This window comes from Thunnus albacares, chromosome 16 (genome assembly GCF_914725855.1).
Source record: "Thunnus albacares chromosome 16, fThuAlb1.1, whole genome shotgun sequence".
NCBI lineage: Eukaryota > Metazoa > Chordata > Actinopteri > Scombriformes > Scombridae > Thunnus > Thunnus albacares.
The window spans coordinates 23,899,430-23,919,133 of record NC_058121.1 but is presented as its reverse complement, the minus strand read 5'-3'; the positions used below and the strand labels follow the sequence as shown (position 1 = coordinate 23,919,133).

The 19,704-nt window shown below is 37.8% G+C and overlaps 2 protein-coding genes across 5 annotated transcripts in view; both read right to left on the bottom strand.

Moving 5' to 3' along the window:
* vta1 (vesicle (multivesicular body) trafficking 1) overlaps positions 1-1,874 on the bottom strand; it is a 76,931-nt gene extending 75,057 nt beyond the window's left edge. For 2 of the 3 annotated variants that reach the window (XM_044377101.1, XM_044377102.1), the window contains exon 1: positions 1,666-1,874. In XM_044377101.1, the coding sequence (XP_044233036.1) occupies positions 1,666-1,756 (91 nt within the window). In that variant the 5' untranslated portion in view covers positions 1,757-1,874. The remainder of the gene's footprint in view (positions 1-1,665) is intronic. The other variant, XM_044377100.1, reaches the window with a different exon arrangement.
* Positions 1,875-8,956: 7,082 nt separating this feature from the next.
* gje1a (gap junction protein epsilon 1a) lies at positions 8,957-18,687 on the bottom strand. 2 transcript variants are annotated; one of them, XM_044376136.1, is made up of 5 exons: positions 18,373-18,459; positions 18,200-18,271; positions 16,550-16,732; positions 14,729-14,926; positions 8,957-13,402 (listed from the first exon to the last, which is right to left on the bottom strand). In XM_044376136.1, exons 2-5 carry the CDS (start codon positions 18,227-18,229, stop codon positions 13,205-13,207), a joined length of 609 nt encoding a protein of 202 aa, XP_044232071.1. In that variant the 5' UTR covers positions 18,230-18,271; positions 18,373-18,459; the 3' UTR covers positions 8,957-13,204. The 2 variants fall into 2 exon arrangements, with proteins under 2 accessions (XP_044232071.1, XP_044232070.1); XM_044376135.1 differs by lacking the exon at positions 18,200-18,271 and having other exon boundaries at positions 18,373-18,687.
* Between the last annotated feature and the right edge of the window lie 1,017 nt (positions 18,688-19,704).

The following is a 19,704-nucleotide window of genomic DNA, read 5'->3' as shown; positions in this document are numbered from 1 at the left end:
AAGTAAAATTTTAAGTTTCAAGATTAGAGTTTACGCGTTACTTAATCATTTCTACATATTAATAGCTGACTTCTATATATTTGATGGTTTAGGTGCAGTAGTTGCCGTGTCCTGAAAATGATGGTGGAGTGAGCGAGGAGGTCCTGTTCGATGAATTATATTCCTCCATCCTTGCGTCTCACTCTCACATCGTTGCTGGGAGGATCTTTTTTTTCTGAAGAATGAGCTGTCATAAATTCATGCTTCTGTCAAAAATTCATATCACTGCCGGTATGAATAGTTTTAATGCAAAAAATATGCAGGCCAGTGTTTCGCTTTTTCGTCATGTCACCGGGGTATAAAGGCCTTTACAGCTGAGCCAGACATGCCTGAGAGACATGAGACTCATGACTATCTGTTAACCAACACACGAGAAACAAGCTGGACGAGGAATTCTCATCAGATATCAGTCCGATGATGGCTGTGACTGTCTTTCCACTGACTCTAACTCTGTGGCAGGTAGCCAACAATGACTGAAAACTAGTGGTGGAAAGTAACTAAGTACATTTACTCAATCACAAATTTGAGGTAATTTTACTTCACTTGAGTTTCTCCATTTGATGCTACTTTATACTTCCACTCCACTACATTTCAGAGAGAAATATTGTACTTTCTACTCCACTACATTGAAGATTTGACACAATGGATAATATAACAAGGTTTTAAAATACAACACACTATTAAAGATGAAACCAGTAGTTTCCAACCTTTTTGGCTTTTGACGTCTTACAAGAAGCAGTGTGTAGTCCGGGTCACATTTCACATGTCTATGAGTTGTTAACAGCTCCACCAAATAGTGATTTTCCCCTCCAAACTTCTCACATGCTTTCATTTCAATAAATGTTCAAATGATCCAATATTTCAGCAAAAATTAAAGATGAGAGAAAAAGTCCAAAAACTGAAAACAGATTTGTGTATCAGAACTTTTTTCTTCTTTCCTCTCCAATTAATCATCTCATGACACCTCAGATTTATCTGCTGACCCTTTGGAGGGGCCCGACCCCTAGGTTGGGAACCACTGGACTAAACTAGCTAACTGTATATAAAGTAGTTGAAACTAGCTCCACCTCCAGCAGCAACAGTAACATGCTGCTCTAACACTGATGCTTCACTATTAATAATCTAATGATATCATATATAATAATATATCAGGAAGGATCTGAACACATCTTCCATCACTGCTGTACAACTTCTGTACATTTGGATGACGAAGAGTAGAAACAACTGACTTCTATTAGTAATTAATAGCGAGGTGACGAAGCCTTACAAACATCAGAATATACAGTACAAGTCCCCAAAGATATGATATGTCTGCCACAATGACTGAAGGAAATAAATACAGCTTTCAGTTAGCCGGCTAATGAAGTTTGAACTGTCAAAGCTAACATTAGCCTTGTGATTAAGTTAGCTAACGTCACAGTCCATACTAATTTAAACACGCAGCTTAACGGTGTTTTAATGATTTATGAATGAGTTGTTGTCTGTCAGCAGTTTATGTGTAACGTCCCGGTTTAAATAAAAGTTAGTTTAGAGGCTAAGCTAACAAACTGTCAGTGGTCGACTGAGGTAAACAAAGCTGGGATGCTACATCAGCTCCGGCTAACGCTAGCCGGCACACACACTCACAGTAGTAAGCCACGACAGGGTCCCGCTTCTCGTGTTCATTCGCGGTCCGCAGGTGGTGCTGGATGGCTCTCAGCTGAGCCGGTAAAGCCATGGCTGTTAAAACCCCTCCAGCAGACAAAAACACATCAATGGAAGAAGTGAGAACAGGCTCCTTGATGTTAGCAAAAGTGTTCCTTTCACTTCCGCGTGTATATCCAATAGGAGCGGCCGCCTACGCGGGACAGATGACGTCACCGGCCGTGCAGGTGCCCCTCCTAGATTCATGACAATACCTCCAAAAATGTGAAAGCAATGAAAACTGTGATTTTATTTACAACGCTTCTGAAAGATCTGTGTTGATATATACTTTAAAATCTATCTTACTATTTATCAATATATGCTCCCATAGCTCCTTTTATTTTTGTACGTGTATTATTGATCTGTGATTGATGTCATGTCTGTGTCCCCTGGTTTTAAGTTGTATGTCGTTTTATAATATGTGATTATATTAATAAAGGCTGGGGTTCATGGCAGCTTTCAACTTTATTTTCCACATTTTTTGCACAAAAGTCAAAATTCCTCTTCAGCTTGCAGCATGACAATTAACATCCATATCACATCATTCATATCATATGTTACAAAAAAAATAAGTAAAGAACATTTTAGCAGAACCTGAATTAGAATCAGAGCCAGGTTTATTGCCAAGTAGGTTTGCACATATGAGGAATTTGCCTTGGTGTTGTTGTGCATAACCTATTTCACCATTTAAAGAAGTCAAGCGCCAGGTACATGGGATTCATGTCCATTAATTACCGGTTTAACTGATTTATGGCATGTGGGATGAATTATCTTTTATAGATATTTTTCTTTGCACAGGAGACTCTCTACCATGTCCCTGAAGACAGGAGCTGAAAGTAATGATTAAGGAGATGGCATCAATCCTCCTTTGTTCTACTGCTTTGTCATGGTGATAGGCTAACAAGTGTTGTTTACAGCCTGATATTGCCATTGACAGTTTGTCCTTGTTTCTGACAGTCAGGTATTCAAACCAGGACACAATGTTGAAGGCAAGAACACTTTCTATGAGGGACTGATACACTCTGTTTAAGACGTGTTGACTAACCTCAAAACTCTTAGAAATATAACCCCATGCTCAGAAAAGTTGTTTTAAATTTAAAAAAAAACAAAAATGTTATAAACAAATACTGAATATCCTTCCCCCAATGTAAATATTCTGGTTTTCTGTTTTTGGTGACTTGAATTAGAAATAGGCATGGAGATATTCTCCAAACAAATAATGTATTAACAGTTAAACTTTCATTTTAAATGTTACATAGAATATATCCTGTAATGCAGGTTCTGGAAAGGTTTAAACTGAATATTAATTATTCTTGTTTTTGTCATGTAAACAAAGAAACAATTTTCACTTATTTTTCCATCATATGTATTCCAAAATATTTTGGATAGATATGCAAAACTTTCTAGGAAAACTGGTCAAATGGTCAGTAGACAAGAATATATGCTTTTTAATTCAACTATTTATAATTCTGGCAAATTCCACGTACATAAAATGAAAACAAAAACTGAACTTTACACTGTTTCTAAATGGTATTGAGCTCTATTACAACTCTCTAGTTAAGCTGCTAAATAAAAAAGCAACAAAGACCCAAACAATCTTTAAAACCTATGAAATTATTGACAAATATTACTTGAATATTAATCTGTAGGCTTTTATTATTTTATTTCTTATCTTGTTTTTTTATATACTTTTTATTATGTCCTAACTGAATTCCTTGGCAGTTTGTTCCCTCTTTTTGTTCTTTATACTTGTTTTTATTTTACTGTTTCTTTAATTTGACTGTTTTTTTCAAGTTGAAAAAAGGATTCATGACAGTTTCGATCCATTTCTTTTTTCAGTGTGAAATGACATTTTAGTCTGATTTAATTGTGTTTTCAATACAGTAACTAACTGTTTTAACTTGTATGTATTTATGTATGTATTTCTTGATTAATCAATTAGTTGTTTGGTCTATAAAATGTTAGAAAATGGTGAAAAATTATGATCACTGTTTCCCAAAACCCAAACTGACATCCTCAGATGTCTTGTTTTGTACCAACCAACAGTCCACAACTCACAGACTAAAGAAACCAGAAAATATTCACATCTGAGAAGTTGGAATCAGAGAATTTGGACATTTTCTTCTTAAAAAAATGACTCAAAATGATTAATTGATTATCAAAGTTGCTAAAAGTTGGTGATTAATTTAATAGTATATCATATAAGGTAGAATCACAGTGAATTTTAATCTCACCACATCCTTCAATTTGTGCATTAAAAAGAGTTAAATAGAATAGGAATAGTAATAAATATATGTGTATTATCCTTTTCTTTAACCTCAATAAAGTTAAGGAAAAGGATTCATTAAGTCAGTTTTGATCCTCACAGTTATCTGAAATGCTTTCCTATGGCCATTCAGGAAATATTTGTGAAAATATGAATGGATTATGGGATGAAAGTGAAACTAATGATTGGATAAACCTTGAAAAAAGGACTATAATGATGATTTTATTTGTTGATGCTAAAGAAAAACTTGTGACTCCCTAAAACTTGAATTATCTTGAATTATCTTGAACTATAAATGTATCACGGGCAAAATATGAATAATTTAATCATTCGATTGTTGCTGTCAGATTTCTAATTGCAACCCTAAATGGTTTGATCTAATGCGTTTGGGAGAAAACATAATTGCAGTTCATTGAAAACATTTTTTTCTTGTCAACAAACTCTTATCCAAAAGTTTAACTGCTGCACACAAAAATCCATCTCGCAGGATTTGTGCAGTGGAGTCTTTGACAAAAAAAGCTCTGTCTGCACACACATCACTCTGCACAGTGAAGCATCCAACTGAAGAAACAAGAAGCAAAAGATGTTTTTGAGCGGAGGGAGCTTTAATTTATGCTTGATTTTAGGTATTCAAATAGAAACATGTAAAAAGTAAGAGATTCATAAAACATTATTTAGTTTTCCCCCCATAATTTAAAATTCATTTGCAAACCCATGCAACAAAATAATCGAAAGTGACTGCTTTGCCAAACAATAATTACTGAAAAAAAAGAGCTAAATCCACTCCATCATGAGGCAGTAATTGACTTTTTATCAGCTATAGCAGAGCTGGATTGAGATTAAGCGGAGCTTGGATCAGTCAGGATCAGACTCAAAGTTCCACTCAGGACTTTCAGGTTTGAGGTCAAGTTAAAGCCATGAGTCCTCCAATTGAGTTTGCAGTCAGGCATACAAGCCAAAACATATTCACAATAAACAAAATGAAGACATACTGGACAAAGTACATCAAAACGACCACTGTAATTTTGCAAAATTGCATTACCAAGAAAGTGGGTGGGCTTGGAGAGGAGAGGTCATCTGTAGAGAGAGTAAAAAAGAGTTTATGGCCCGTGGTAAAACTCAGAACTTCGATCTGTTTGGTTTAGGAAAGACTTTAACAATCTGACATTCTTTGGGCTTTTCATAAAGCCTGTCATATTTAGATTTTAGTAAGGCCTGTCCGTTGGGTGCCAATGTTTTCTTTGGTCCAAACCACAGTGGAAAACTTTGTTGTATGTTTGTATGTGGTTCGTTTAGGTTCACACTGCCTGACTTCAAGGGAACCATGACTTGGAAACAAAAAGTCACACGAGGTTTGGAAAGTGGTCATCCTGCCAGGCTGGAGATGTGGTGAGGGTTTGGGTCGGGATGTTGGGAGAGTCCACAGGCTGATGGATGAACTCTCTGCTCCAAGGCCACACACTTCCTTGGTGATTCATTGTTGTACTTTTTGGCTCCCGCTATAGTAGATCTTATCCCTGTTTTTCATGGGATCAATGGAGCTGGCTTGGTTTTGGCCTGGGCCTACACAGCTGCTATCATGCACTAATCCTCTCCTTGAAATTATATTTATACACTACTAAATTGTTTTCCCAATTCTTTTGCATGGACAAACATAATTGCTGCCTAGGATTATGTTCACGAGCAACGTTTTTTGAGAAACTTAAGCGCTATATACGCAGTATGTACCACACTGAATTCTTACGCAGGTGGTTGGGTGGATGGTGGGTGTGCAAAACGTAGGTTGACACCAATCATTTCAATTAATGAGATTTACTATTAAAGTAAGTAATCCATGTGTACAAATTATTAAATCAAGACCACGAATTATTAAATTGAGAGCATGGAATAGTCTTTTTTTTTTCTCCGTGGCTTCTCCCTTGCTCCATAGCTATGATGTGATGTGGGACTTCGAGGCTCTGACTTGGCTTTATGCCTGCTTTCAGAAAGATAAAGGTTCTATTCTACCTCCTGTAACAAAACACACCAGACTTTATTACTACGGGAGCACCGATGAGCCTCAGAGCTTTTCAGATTGTTCATCACTTCACCGTCAGCTGCAACAGAACCAGTGAAGCAGCTAAATATGCTGCTGCTGTTTTATCTGAAGCCACTTCTTTAAGTCCTCTTATGATTCTGTTGTAGAAGGCAGAGGTATGATCACGAGGTGTGACAGATTGTGTTCACGAATCATTTATTCTGTACACCTGTAGCATACCGCTAACTCTCACAGACAGTGGAAAGGAATAACCCAGACCCATAATTCACACAATGTATCACGGGGCTAGGAATACGGTGGACTGATGTAGAGGTTTGATGTGTCATGGATGTAATCATTTGCATTTGTTTCTTGTAGTCAGCACAGATAGGCAAAATTTTGTTCAGGTAAAAAAAATATTACCACCAACAATGTGAGGATCCTCAGCTGAGTCTTTCATGTGAATATGATATTAGTAGTGTTGATACTCATGTGAAGGGACAGTTTTACTGTGTGTATCACTCAAAAACAACCTATAGTTACGTTTGAGTGACAGATGCCATCTAGCGGCCATAGTAATTATGACCTGGAGCAGTGTTGCAGTTCAGATACTGTATATATGGACAGATTTCTCTTATTCAGAAGAGGAAATCTGGAGCCATTAACCCAACGGTAGACTTTGTCGTTTCCTGTTTCCACTTGCGAGTCGGGACAGTTTTTTAAAAAGCGTAACTACGATCATCCCTGAATCTTAACTCAGTGGTTGTTATTGTTGCCATGACAGCATAGTTGGCCTAACTTTAAGGAAATAGTAATTTTAACCCACAACATGTCATATCATTACTTTTCAACAGTGATTAAATTGTTCTGAAAAGCACAGACAAATGATGTTGTCCTGCCGATTAATACCAATAGGGGCGCCAGATTAGAAAACACTGCTGTGTCATTCAGGAGTCACATAGTCAAACAAGGTATTTGGAGGACTTTTGATATCTTTTTTTGTGAAGCAGCAAATCCTGAACATCTTGCATGAACTGGAATCATTCAGAAACATACTTGACATTTATATCCATGAAACGTCCTGTCTCGTAGCTCATTTTATCCCCTCGCAGACTTGATGTGATGACGGTGACCATGTGACAGTAAGTGTGACCAAAGTCTGCCAGGCCTCAGTCCACAAGTCCAGAGGGTAGACATTTTGATTGATCCAGAGAGAGAGAGAGAGACACCATATTGCAAATGTCCGGAAATGTGTCTCTTTCCTTTCACCTACACTAACTTTGTGTCCTGTCTTTGCCTTCAATCAAGCTTGTTTTGAGTAAAGCACTATATAAATTAATGTAATTTGATTTATGAGACCTGTCAGTTAAAATGAGGCTGGGCCTTGTTTACTGCTCAGCAGAGGCAATATGGAGTACGTCCCCAATGACTTTGGCTTTCTCCTGCTTTCCACAAGAACAAATCTGTCTCTCCATTTATCTAATCCTCTACTGTATGAACGGAGAACTGTTTTTGCTAATTAGTAATTAGTTCATTAACTAAAAATCAAGTTATTTATTATATCTCTGATTATTTTTCGATAATTCTTTAATCAAAAAAAATTTGATCAATTGTTTAAACAGCAAATGTTCGCATTATTTCTATATAAATGATGATCGATCAAAAAAGGTGTCAATGGACTAATCTAATTAAATTATTCAATCTTTTTAGCTCTAAACTTAAAGCTTCTATAATCAATATTTCTATAATACCAATGCATGAGCTGTCAGTGTGTCATGTGTTGTGCGGGACTCATAGTGATGAACCTACAGAGAATTATCAGCGACTCTGTAGCTCCCATCGGCTTTATACAGCTTTAGTTTACAGGTCATTGTTCAGCTGTCCGGCTGTCCGGAGACAGGGTTGGTGTTGATGATGTGCTGCGTCCATGTCTGGTGTTTCAGCTTTTAGCTCTAAACTAGCTGGTGAACATAATAGAGCATTTAGCAGCAAAAGAGCCAGATATTTCCCTCAGGAGTTGGTAGAGATCAAAAACAGAGCTAAAAGAGAGAGAATATTGGACTTACGTTCACCAGGTGGACAGAAACACGACTCCAAATGAATGATAATGTTGCTCTGTAACTGCTGGAGCAACTATTAGCTAACAAGTTCAACATATCAACTTAAAAGGTGATGATATGCCAGTGTTCACTACTTGTTTCTGATGAAAACAACTGTCAAAAAATTAAATAATGCAGGTTTAAGTTACAATATTTAATTTGTAAATAAATTCTATTAAATAAAATTACTGAGAGAATAAAAATTTTGTTATTATATATAATACTATATAGCTAATGAGGCAAAAATGTATAGTTTGTCCTGAGGGTGCTATCTGATGAAGGTCACATTGTTACCTAAATCAGCTTGGTTTATCCTCTGTATGGTGGCCATTTTAGGACATCTCAGACTCACAGTTTTCATCTTGGCTCAATTTAAGCTGTACTCTGTCATATCTGCTGTATTTTGATGCCTTAATGCTATCAATACCATCATATTGCACTCATGTTACCATTCATACAGTGCATCCTGTAATGTTTAAATGCTAAACATTTGTAAACATGCTAACTTGGCATGCTAACGTTAGCATTCCGCTCAAAGTATGGCTGAGGCTGACAGGAAATACTTTTTGAAGAAACGTCTCCCAAACAAATGGAAATGTTGACTTGTTGGTGACATTACATGAAAAATAAATCACCAGCATCATTAGGATTATCAATCGTTTCCAAGTTAAATTTCAATTCATCCAACAGATCATAAATACATGTTGCTATTGCATTGCTAAAAACAGTTAATGCATGAAAAACAAAAGATAATTGGTAAAATTATTTGATGTCATGTTTCAACAAAGTTATTATTTTATTTGAATTCCCTCTAAAGCACTTATCAAATAAAGTCAACAACTAAATCAAAAATGAAGCAAAGACAATTGTAGGACATTTTTAATCAATCATCTCAAGACAAAACAGGTAGGAGAATTACAGTCACCTACAGTAAACGTAGCACTCAAACAGACAGAATTTTGTTTCAATATGTATGCGTTGGTCATAAAGTGTGCCTCTTTTTCTTTGACATAGCTGTGAGGTTGTAGACATTCGTAAAGGGCAAAATTAGTTTAACACACAGACAGACCACAGTTGATGAAAAATGAAAAATAAGTCTTGGCTTCCTTTTCACAACTAAGTAAAGCTACATTTAACAACATTATTAAAAATCAAAGATATAAAAATTGAAGATGTATTTTCAATGTATGTGTGCTGTGTGATGCAGCACATTGCTGAATCCTTGGAAATTTCCACAAATGACCCTGATATTAGTGGTCAAAAGAAGCCTCAAGACATGTTTAAGATGCACTGATTTTGTCAATTGTGCTCAACAGTACCCCAATACCCCCAACATACTGTATCTCCAAGCTCATTGTTGATATTTTACAACGCAATACAGTTTACAGTTGAGTCGCAGTTTGGGATTTGTTGGTGCTATTAAAAAATCAGAGGTGTAAGTTTTGCATAAGACCCAAAAATTTCCAATCACCAGAATCTAATCAATGACTCAAACTTGTCAAGATACACCATCTGCTTTCCAAATAACTAACTATAAGTCAATCATTCAAAGACAATCAATCACAGCGTCATGTACAAATTCAAACACGCTCTTTACCAAGACTAGCCTGTAGGTTTAAGCCTGTAGAAAAACTTTTATCATTAGCCAAAAAAGAAAACCTGAACCTTGGCCAACCTGAGCAAAATGTTGTCTAATTTTAAATGGTTAGCTCTTAGTTAGAGATGCTGTAATGTAATGGCCTGGTCACACCAGAAAATGGCACAGCAAAGTTCATCGCACATATTTGCAAAATAGGTGGTACTGGAAGTGTGACTACTCACAGGGCGAGCTGGCAAATTACTGCTAACACTCTAGCTACCCGGAAACATGCTAGCCCTTCAGTCACAATAGCTCTCCAAGCTAGCTGGAGAGAGACCTAGCTAGATCAGTCAATAACTTTGCACAGTCTTTTCCAGAGATATATTTGTACCATTGACCTTTGTCTGCAAACCATGCCTCTTTTATGGAGCAGTTTGTACTCTAGCAGAGCAGGGTTATATAAAAGTGAAAGGCACAACAAAGCTAATATGCTATGATAGCTTCCTCCATTTTAGTCTATCCTTCTCTACGTTTCTTCAAAGGTCAGCACTGTCAAGATGGTTTTATGTTGGTCAACTGTGCACAGAACGGATTAGCTTATTGTGGTGATTACTTTGAAATTAACTGATTTTGCTCTAAATGTCACTGTTTTAAATGTTGGTGTGACCAGGCCATGAGACCAACGCAGTCAATGCAGGAAAACAAGGCGAGTGATAAGTCATGTAATGAACTCTCAGACTGCAGGCTGACCTGTGGAGGTTGAAGAGGCCATCCAGTTAGCAGAAGTCAGAAATGTTTCTGACAAATTCCAACCAATTAAATATACTTTTTAACAATACTGTGTACTGTCCTTCCAATCCTTTCCAAACCTTTCTCTTTATCCAATTGGTTTCCACTACTGAGTAACTCATAAAATTTGTTATGGTAAAAACTTTGAAAATATGCCTGATTTAGTTTTTTCTCATCTTATAATTTTCTAGGAAGATTGCCTAACATCTGGTGAGTATCCAGGACTGATAACATGACAATCCTGGATCAGGGCTATATTTCCACCAAACAACCCCAGATTTTATCAAAACCATTAACATGCCTCATTCTCCTACTTGAACTGAACAGTACAGATGTGGATTTCTACATTTTTTATTTAATGTAAACATGGCCTAAGTCTTGGTGACAGAACTTTTAGAGGCAAAATTTACAACCATCCTCCACTCACAGATACCAGAACGCAGACGAACCCAAACCACAGGAGTCACATACCTGTTTCAAGTCCTCTTAAACCCTGTCAGACTAACCAGGCTGTTGGTACTGTAGGTTGGGAGCAATTTGAGTGGTCCCTTAGTACTGGAAAAGCTTATTTAAGGGTTTAAAAAGATTTGAAATAAGGGTTTGATCCACTTTTGTCTGGTAATGCAATTTTGTACCTGAGATGATAAACAGATTGCTGAAAACTTCATAACAAAAGTTGGATGGATGTCTGATCAAGAAAAAAAAAAAAAACATTACAAAACATGAGAGGTAATCATTTTCAAAGAACATTGACACTGACACTGTAGGCAAAATTACAGATAGCATTATAATACTACAAGCTAGGAAAAGGTAATAGAAAAAGAGTGGGGGGTAGAGGACACCCTTGATGAGGTCCACTGTAGATATGGTTGAGAATCAGACATGGACAAAACGTAACCATCGTTTCAAATATATCTGAACTTAGTTTTGCTTTTAAGCCGTAAAAATAATTATTACATTCTATATGAGACCAAAAGGGTCTTGAAACTCTTAAAACTTCAAAATTTGATGCTGATTTTGTCCATGTCTATTAAAAACTACACTACACAGTGATATTTTTTAACACTAGCTGAGACCTCATCAGTCTCACCTCAGATGTTTGGACAAATTAGCAGTGGCTGTTCAGTGACATTGCCCAGAACTTCCTCCCAACAATTTATCATTGGATGTAGACCAATTTTTTTATATGATTGTTTTAGGGCACAAAAAGTGTGCAGTATTTCTTCTCATTGGTATTTTTATATTTTTTATACTTAAAATATTACAAATTGTACTGCTGTTACATATTTTAAATATTTTCATTCCAACACGTGTGTATACCCAAATTTAAATATTTTTTGTGTAAGTCAATCATCCTTAAATTTCAAAATCTAAGTGAGTGTTTGATTCCTTGCTTTTTTAAGATTATTACATCAAACCCATTTTTCATTAATTTTATTTCTTTGGGGAGGTGTTTACCCACAAAGAATAAAACACTACATTTAAACCATTTTTAGTGATGGCATCATTGTCAAGATACATCGTAGATTGAAGATGCCTTTACATCACATGGAAGTAAACTGAGCCATTTGTTTTAGTTTTTCTGGCGCCTGAGATTGGCAGCATGTTTCAGACAGCCTTTTCTCATTCTACAAGTCACGTTAAAGGTTGTTCAAGACCCACCAATCTGAAACAGATATTTGAAAAGGCAGACAACCCCATCAAAAGACCATAACAAAATTCTGGCGCTAATGTTGATGGAGATAAAGGTCAGAATGGGCTGGAAGCGATAGCAGACACATATTGGAAGCGATAACTATCACACATGGAAGTGTCAGGAGCAATGGCACCTGCAATTCACTCGCCCATGGGTAAAGTTACTGGATGACAGCTTCCCAAGAATGACACAAGTGATAATCCATGGCCAGCTCTATAGTCTGCCTGTCATATTTGATCAGCACCTGGTAGACAAGCTAGACTGTAGTGTTTATATGCACTTTTATACAGGATTATGCAACTAGCTAAATTATTTGCATTGTTGTTATCACATGACATGAAGACTTCATGCCTTTTGATCAAAGCTTTCTACAACTTTAGAAATCTCCTGAAACTGAGCTGTTTAGGTCCATTGTTGGAACACTATAGGTGAACAAAGTTCAGAGAAGATGCATCAAGTTGGTCTGATGAACTTCAATGCATTTAGTGCACCCCAGGCCATAAAGCAAATGTCAAAAATGTGTGCAGCTAATACTCCCAGGGTGTTCCTTCCAGGGCTTTCCTTGTGCTCTAATTCAACAATGGTCACAGTTTTTAGTAGCACCATGAAGTCAGTTGACGCCTGTCTTTCAGTCATCTTGTGGTAAAAAAGAAAACCGGAAATCTTTCTATTTCACCCCCAACAGTTCAGAGTCAGAGGTGCATATTCTCTGGCCGTCATGTCCATACAAGACCTCTGGACTGAGCCAGTACAGACCCGCTGATATCTGAAATACAATCAGGGATGATCACTCTATCGTTAAGGGCAAAAAACACCTAGAGAATATTTCAGACTTGCCAGCTCTGGCACTGTTGCACATTCTCAAATCTCTTGGTGCAACTCACTCACGATGGACCACAGGTGAGGCTTTGCTCTTACGTTAGCTTCCTGTTTTATGAAAGTCCAGCAGCAGCTAACCAAGAGCCCGATAAAAACTGGCAGAAATAGTGTCATATATTTTCACCCTTAGTCATTTTATGTGTGTGTGTAGAATGTGTCATTGGTTGTTGAGATAGCCAAGCCGTCGGCAGAGTATCTCAAATATCTCAGCAATACAGAGGAGTATGGTGATCACAGTAAAGGTGTACATGGCACTGAGGAAGATGGTTTTTTCAAAGTGTTCGGGCACCATGCACTTGGTCACATTAAAGGCCTTTTCCAAAGCACTAGCATCACACATGTACAGCGGGTGGACCTAGGAGAAAGAAAGAAAACATTAGACAGTGATACTTCAACTATTCTCTTTAACTTGCAAGCATATGATGACACTGTGTAATTTTGCTAACTAATATTCTCGATCTTATTACTGATTGATACACAAATTGGGCCCTACCAAATACTTGCTAGATTTACCTAGCATGTCCAACTAACAAGGAGTACCTTACATGTACTGGGTAGAACCAACAACTCCAGAACAGTCAAAGTTGAATTTAAAATAAAAATGAAAATGATCCACAGGAATCTTTATCCATGCTGATATAGCAGTGATTGTGACACAGTTTTGACAGATTTTTCATCAGTGCAGTCATTCTGCAAACTGCAACTCATTCCCGAAGGCACTATATTGTGTTGTAATATAGGGTATTGTTCCAGATGTTGCAGGAAAATCATTTCACTGTCATATTCTAGGAACTAATTTGAGCCTTTGTGATCTGGTACACCATGCTGCTGGCAGAATAACCATGTAAAAGATCAGACCATGGCCATTTTCTGTCACCACCAGCTGGAATCATTGGCACCAAGTAGGGTGGATGCATGGATTAATGCTGCTGGATTGATGCATGGATTAATGCTGCAGCAATGTTGGACCGTACTGACAGCACTCTTCAATCAACCCCTTCTGTTGACCACATGTCTTTCAAACTTCTTGTTCATTGCTGACAGAAGTAGAACCCAGTGATCTTTCACTGCTGACCTACTTGGATGTTTATTCCATCGTTTTTAAAATGTTATTTTGGGACTATGTCTTCATTAAGTTGTGGATGTTGTTCTGTAGTTTCTTATCTCAAAACTTTGTGAATAGATTTACACAAATCTTTGTTGGCCATTGGGCAAGGATGTGGAACCATCTTGGTAACTCGACAACTGCGTTGATTGGTGGTTCTCCAAAGTGGTGACTTACCTTACAGAGTTTAATATTTTGAGGAGTTTGACAATATTCGAGCGACTTTTGAGCTTCTGTTCCATTGCACTTAAGAGAAGCCAGTTGTTGTGGTTTGGGCAACTAGTAAGGTTGTCCCCTGGTTGCATTCCTTTAGAGGTGTTCCTGGTATGATGAATTAGGAAGGGAACCCTTTGCAACATGGGACAAGCTGGAAGGATTATATCTCCTGGCTGGTCTGGGTTTAACTTGGGTTTATCCTCCAGAAGAAACTGAAGGAATTTACTGTAAAGGATGTATTGAGTACTCTGCATGACATTTTGCCACCACAACCCTAACCATGAAAAGCAACTTGAAAATGGATGCATGGATGCATAGCTATGACATAGACACAAACTCAGTAATTCCAAATTGACTGACCTGGAAGCCAAAGAGGTGACTCTGTAGCCAGAAGGCGATGACCTCCAGAATGATGCGTAGGAGAACAGAAATGATGTAGAAGACGGTGTAGATGGGTCGTTCGAGGATCTCTTCCTGGTCAATATTCTTACAAGCTGCATAGAGGTGGAACACTGCCCCAGGAACAAGCACTGTTACCAGTTGTAATGCCCAGAAGACCTGGAGAAAGGGGGTAAGGGGGAAATGAGACAAGCCCATGGAAACAGACAAGAGGAGATATATGTCAGAAGACAGCAAGAAAACATTCCTCCATCTCTCATCATACTTTACTATAATTTAGCTTAGGTAATGTCAGTTGCACATGATATGTTATGGGTTTGAAACTACTAATACAATTTAGTATAATTTAGTTGCACCTGCAATAATGAATTGATTATTATGACATTTTGTTTTACAGTACAGTTTGTTTATCTCACTAGGGCAATATTATTGGTCAGGTTATGAGTTTTCAATAGTTTAGCTACAATTTCTGTAGCCTAAGCTTTTTTTCCTTTAGCATGAGTTAGCTTTGCTGGACTATGTATTTTGAGTCTCAAACAGTCCAACAATTTTGTTAAGTTAAGCCTGCTGTGATATTGTTGTATTAGTTAGTTTAGTTAGTTAAGCAAAGTAGTTGTAACTGCAGTCTTAAAGGTAAATAATTACATGTAATTTACCTTGTCATATTTCATTGTAGCCTAATTTAGCTTAGCTGAATTATATACTGCACATTATGTGACTCGGGCACGTAAGTATGTAAGTAGATTCACAGTAGGTAAGTACGTAAACATCATATATGTGGCAACATTCCTGTTTAAATTCTTTTATTTTGTTCAGTTAAGTTTAGTTTAGTTTAATTTAGCTAGCCACTAGAGGTGGGTAAACCACAGTGTTGTGGGTCTGACTTTTATAGATGTCAGGTCTAAAATAGTATAATATATATTCATATAGGAACAGCATCTGTGCTGCTGTATGTAGCTAGCTAGTAGTTTAGATTCTCATATTGTACCAGTTTAGCTTAGCTTACCTTAGCTGAATAAATTATGTGATATTAGAGGATTGAAATGGTTGCACCAGTGGGCTGCATTACTGTTTAATTTAGCTGCATCTTTTAGTTTAAGTTGGTTTGGTTTACATAATTTAGCTGGTCACCAGGTAAAGTGTAGTATTATGGCTCTGACTTTTAAAACTGTAGTTGTAGCTAGGTTAGCTTAAATTTAGAAGAGCATAATTTAGTTTGGCTGACATTATGGGTCTAAAATGGCTCTAAAATTTTGCTTAGCTATACCTGCTGTGATTTTGTAACGGTACCACGTGATTTGTTAGTTCTGCATGCAGTGTTGCTGTAGCTATATAGTGTAGCCCAACAGTTACTGGGATGTTGAGGTCAATGTAAAAGTAATATTTAACTATTTAAAAAATTGACATGTATTTGTCAATATTTTTTACATGCACCAATAACATAAAACAATTTGATAACAAGATATGTACGCTGTGGGCCTTCAGTGCTCCCTGCTGGACAAATTCCATTATGGCATCATTTTTTAAAAATTACCTAAAACAAAACTTTGTCATTTCTCCGCAATTTCTTTTGTGACTTATGAGCCAACATATATGCAGAGACAGATTGCAGTATGTGGAATTAGCTAATATCGGCGGATACCACCACTGAAGTTTAGTTGATCTTATTTTAGCTTACCTTAGTGCTCTACATTATGTGATATTAGAGGACTCAAATGGGTGCACCAGTAGACTACGACCCCATGTCATTTTGTTGGACCTTTTAGTTTAGTTTAGTCCTACCTGAGGTGTTATGGGTCTGAACTGGTTGTAGCAGTACAGATTGAGTTCTCTGCGATCAGGGTCGCAGCTGAAGTGCAGTGCCTCATTCCCGTAGACAGCGAAGCCAAGAACGCCCAGGAAGAACATCCGCACCGAGCCGAAGAACAAGGTGTGGAACTGGCCTATCACCGTAGGAGGCCTGAGCTGGAACACACACACACACACACACACACACACACACACACACACACAAGTGCACAGGTAAGGGAGCATGCACAGCACACACACACACCCACACACACACACAAACAGAGCACATAATTATACAATGCAATGCACATGCATTTATTAATGTGGGCATGGAAACACCCACAGACACTCATATGTACAGAAACATACACAAACACACATGATGAGTACAAAAAAAGCATTTTTATGGCAAAGATATGCAACACAAATGTGCATAGACACACAGGCGCGTGCACACACAGACACACACACATGCACAGAGAGAGAGAGAGAGAGAGAGAGAGAGAGAGAGAGAGAGTCAGAGACAAAGAGAAAACACCTTTTGTCAGCCAGATAAATGCAGCTGCAACAGCTGAAGCCCTGAGCTCTGAAGGCTAAAACAAAACCCATTCAGAGGAGACATTTCCCATATCTGACACTAACACTGATATTTACCAGGGGGGAAAAAAAGCCTAAATGACACTCTGACAAAGCAAAGAGCCATTTGGCCGACAAATATGTCACTTGGGTACATAAAGGCAGAGGTAAAAGGATTTGGATTAAAAAGCTAAGAATGAAAAAACAGATCAATGTCTTTTCAGTTTAAGCCTCGAGAGGGATAATTTGTTCAACGCGGCTCCTCTGTAACTGTCAAATCTTTAAAAGTTAAAATATGTCAGCAAGGTGGGCCTGGATGAAAGTAACAATAAAGGCCTTTATGATCTACTTACGCATCCTTCATAGAAGTTTTTGATGTAGTTTAAAGACATGGTTTGCCTGTCGATCACCCTCGATTTTTAATTCCAGGGCAGCTCTGGGCCCTCATGGCCGGTTTGCTGCTGGCACCAGTTAAAGGCCACCAACAGTAGGGCTTCAAAATCACCAACCTCTCTCCCTCCCTCTCTGTCCTGAAAGCCCATGTCAATGCATATTTTTTTTGCCTTTTATCCCTCCATCAATTGACTCACTCAGTAGAAAAAAGACAACAGAGACAGAGGGGCCAACAATGGCCTGGGAGGGCATGTGGTCCCTGCATTATAATCCCTATAGAACTATGTCAGCAAAAAAAACAACCTCCTGTCACACACAATGCAGAGAGAGAGATGGCAAACATGCAACAAAAATACAATACACCTTAGGTAAAGAACCATGGGAGCTCAGCTGAACTTCATGGCTTTTTTTTTTTTTAAAGAAACATTTTGAATATTTACAGCAATATCTTGAAAAATACCATTCTTAGCTGAATTAAATTTGGTCATTTTAATAAAAAATGAAACTTAAATGTGATTAATAAAACATTTATGATCACTTTAACACTTTTTAAAAAACTTATTCATAGCTTTCTTTTTGGTTTTGTGGAGTTTTGTTTTTTTACGTGGACACATGACTAAATCACTATCAGCAAAATCCAAAAAGTCAAAAACAAGAGTGATGACAACACACCCTGCACTGCAAATACTTCTGGAAGAGCATTCACGGAGCCGCTGTTGTCCCAAATACAGTCCCTTTGGCGAGCTACGAGCGACCAGCCGCCAACACAGAAAGAAAACCCGATCAAAACTTAAATCCCAAAAGCCAAAACTGGACAAAGTGAAATAAAATGGAAGTCCACACACCAACCGTAATCCTGGCGGCGTGTTGTTCATTCCCCCCTCTTTTTTCCACTCAGAGATCCTAAACTCATGCCAGTTGCGGGACCTTGCGGGACAGAGACCAGAGTCAAGCCAGACCGAATTAACTAGGCGCCTTTCCGGTCACAGCTTTCAACATAAACACAGGCGCTTGGAGAGAATAGTCAACAAACAGAGAGGAGGCTGCAGAGAAATAATACCTTCACACAAGAAATTGACCATTACTAAAAGTAATATCCGAAATAAATACATAGTAAAAGATCCTTGAGGGAATACCAATACAGAAGAAAAGGAAAAAAAGTGATGTAGGCACTGGACCCAGCAGAACTAATATCCAGACTTTGGCTGTATTGAGCTGTGTAGAAATATATTACAGTGTGTGTATTACAGCAGGTATGCAGGGTGTACAGTTTGCTCACTGAAAAAAGAACACAAATAGGAAAAATAGATGATTTTTTTGAGGAAAATTATATAATAAAACTTTTTTTTTTTAATTTATATGGCACCAAATCACAACAGAAATGATATCAGGGCACTTTTCACACAGAGCAGGTCTAGACTGTACTATTTAAGTTACAGAGACCCAACATTCCCCCCATGAGCAAGCACCATAAAACTCCCCGTTAACGGGAAGAAACCTCGAGCAGAACCAGGCTCTAGGTGGGTGGCCATCTGCCTTGACTGGTTTGGTTGGGAGATAAAGAGGGAGAGTGGGGGAGAGGGGGAGAGAGAGAGACACAGAGAAGCACAACAACAACAACAATAATAATAGAAATGAAGACAAATGTGAAGTTATAACATGACAACTGTATAAAAACTAAATAGGCTTATAATAATAAATGAAAAATCCTCAAACTGATTGGTATTTTAAAACAATAAATAAATAATCACAGACAGATTAATTTATTTATGAATATATTTAGACTATGTGTCCACATGAGGATGATGAGGGTTTGAACTTCATGTGTGTTGAGAAGCTTTCGTCTCAAAATGTCCTTTAATCAGACACTTTGTATATTTAGCAGCTGTCATATCTAATGTTTGTTACATGGAAGCGCTTTTATGCTTTTATGTTGAAGGTCCGCTGGTATAGCTTCCGGTGTTTCCTGCACTAAGTATGTTTCACTTGACACAACAAATGACAGCCAACTTCTGCTGGCTCGTAGCGGCAGTGCGCACCGGGAGCCGCGGACCAAACTCCGTGCGTAAACGCGCCTTCATCAGACTGCAGCCGTCAGGTAGAAGTGAAGAGAAGTCACAAACACAACATGGCTGACAGATTATGATCAGAGGGCACCTTTTAACTAAATGTTTTGG

Coding starts and splice junctions, on each gene's coding strand:
- gje1a (XM_044376135.1), bottom strand. CDS start 18,402: ATGAACAACACGCCGCCAGGATTACGGTTG. Junction 16,733..18,372: donor CGCCGCCAGGATTACGGTTG/GTGTGTGGACTT, acceptor TGTGTGTTCCAG/CTCAGGCCTCCTACGGTGAT. Junction 14,927..16,549: donor TCAGACCCATAACACCTCAG/GTAGGACTAAAC, acceptor CCCTTTCTCCAG/GTCTTCTGGGCATTACAACT.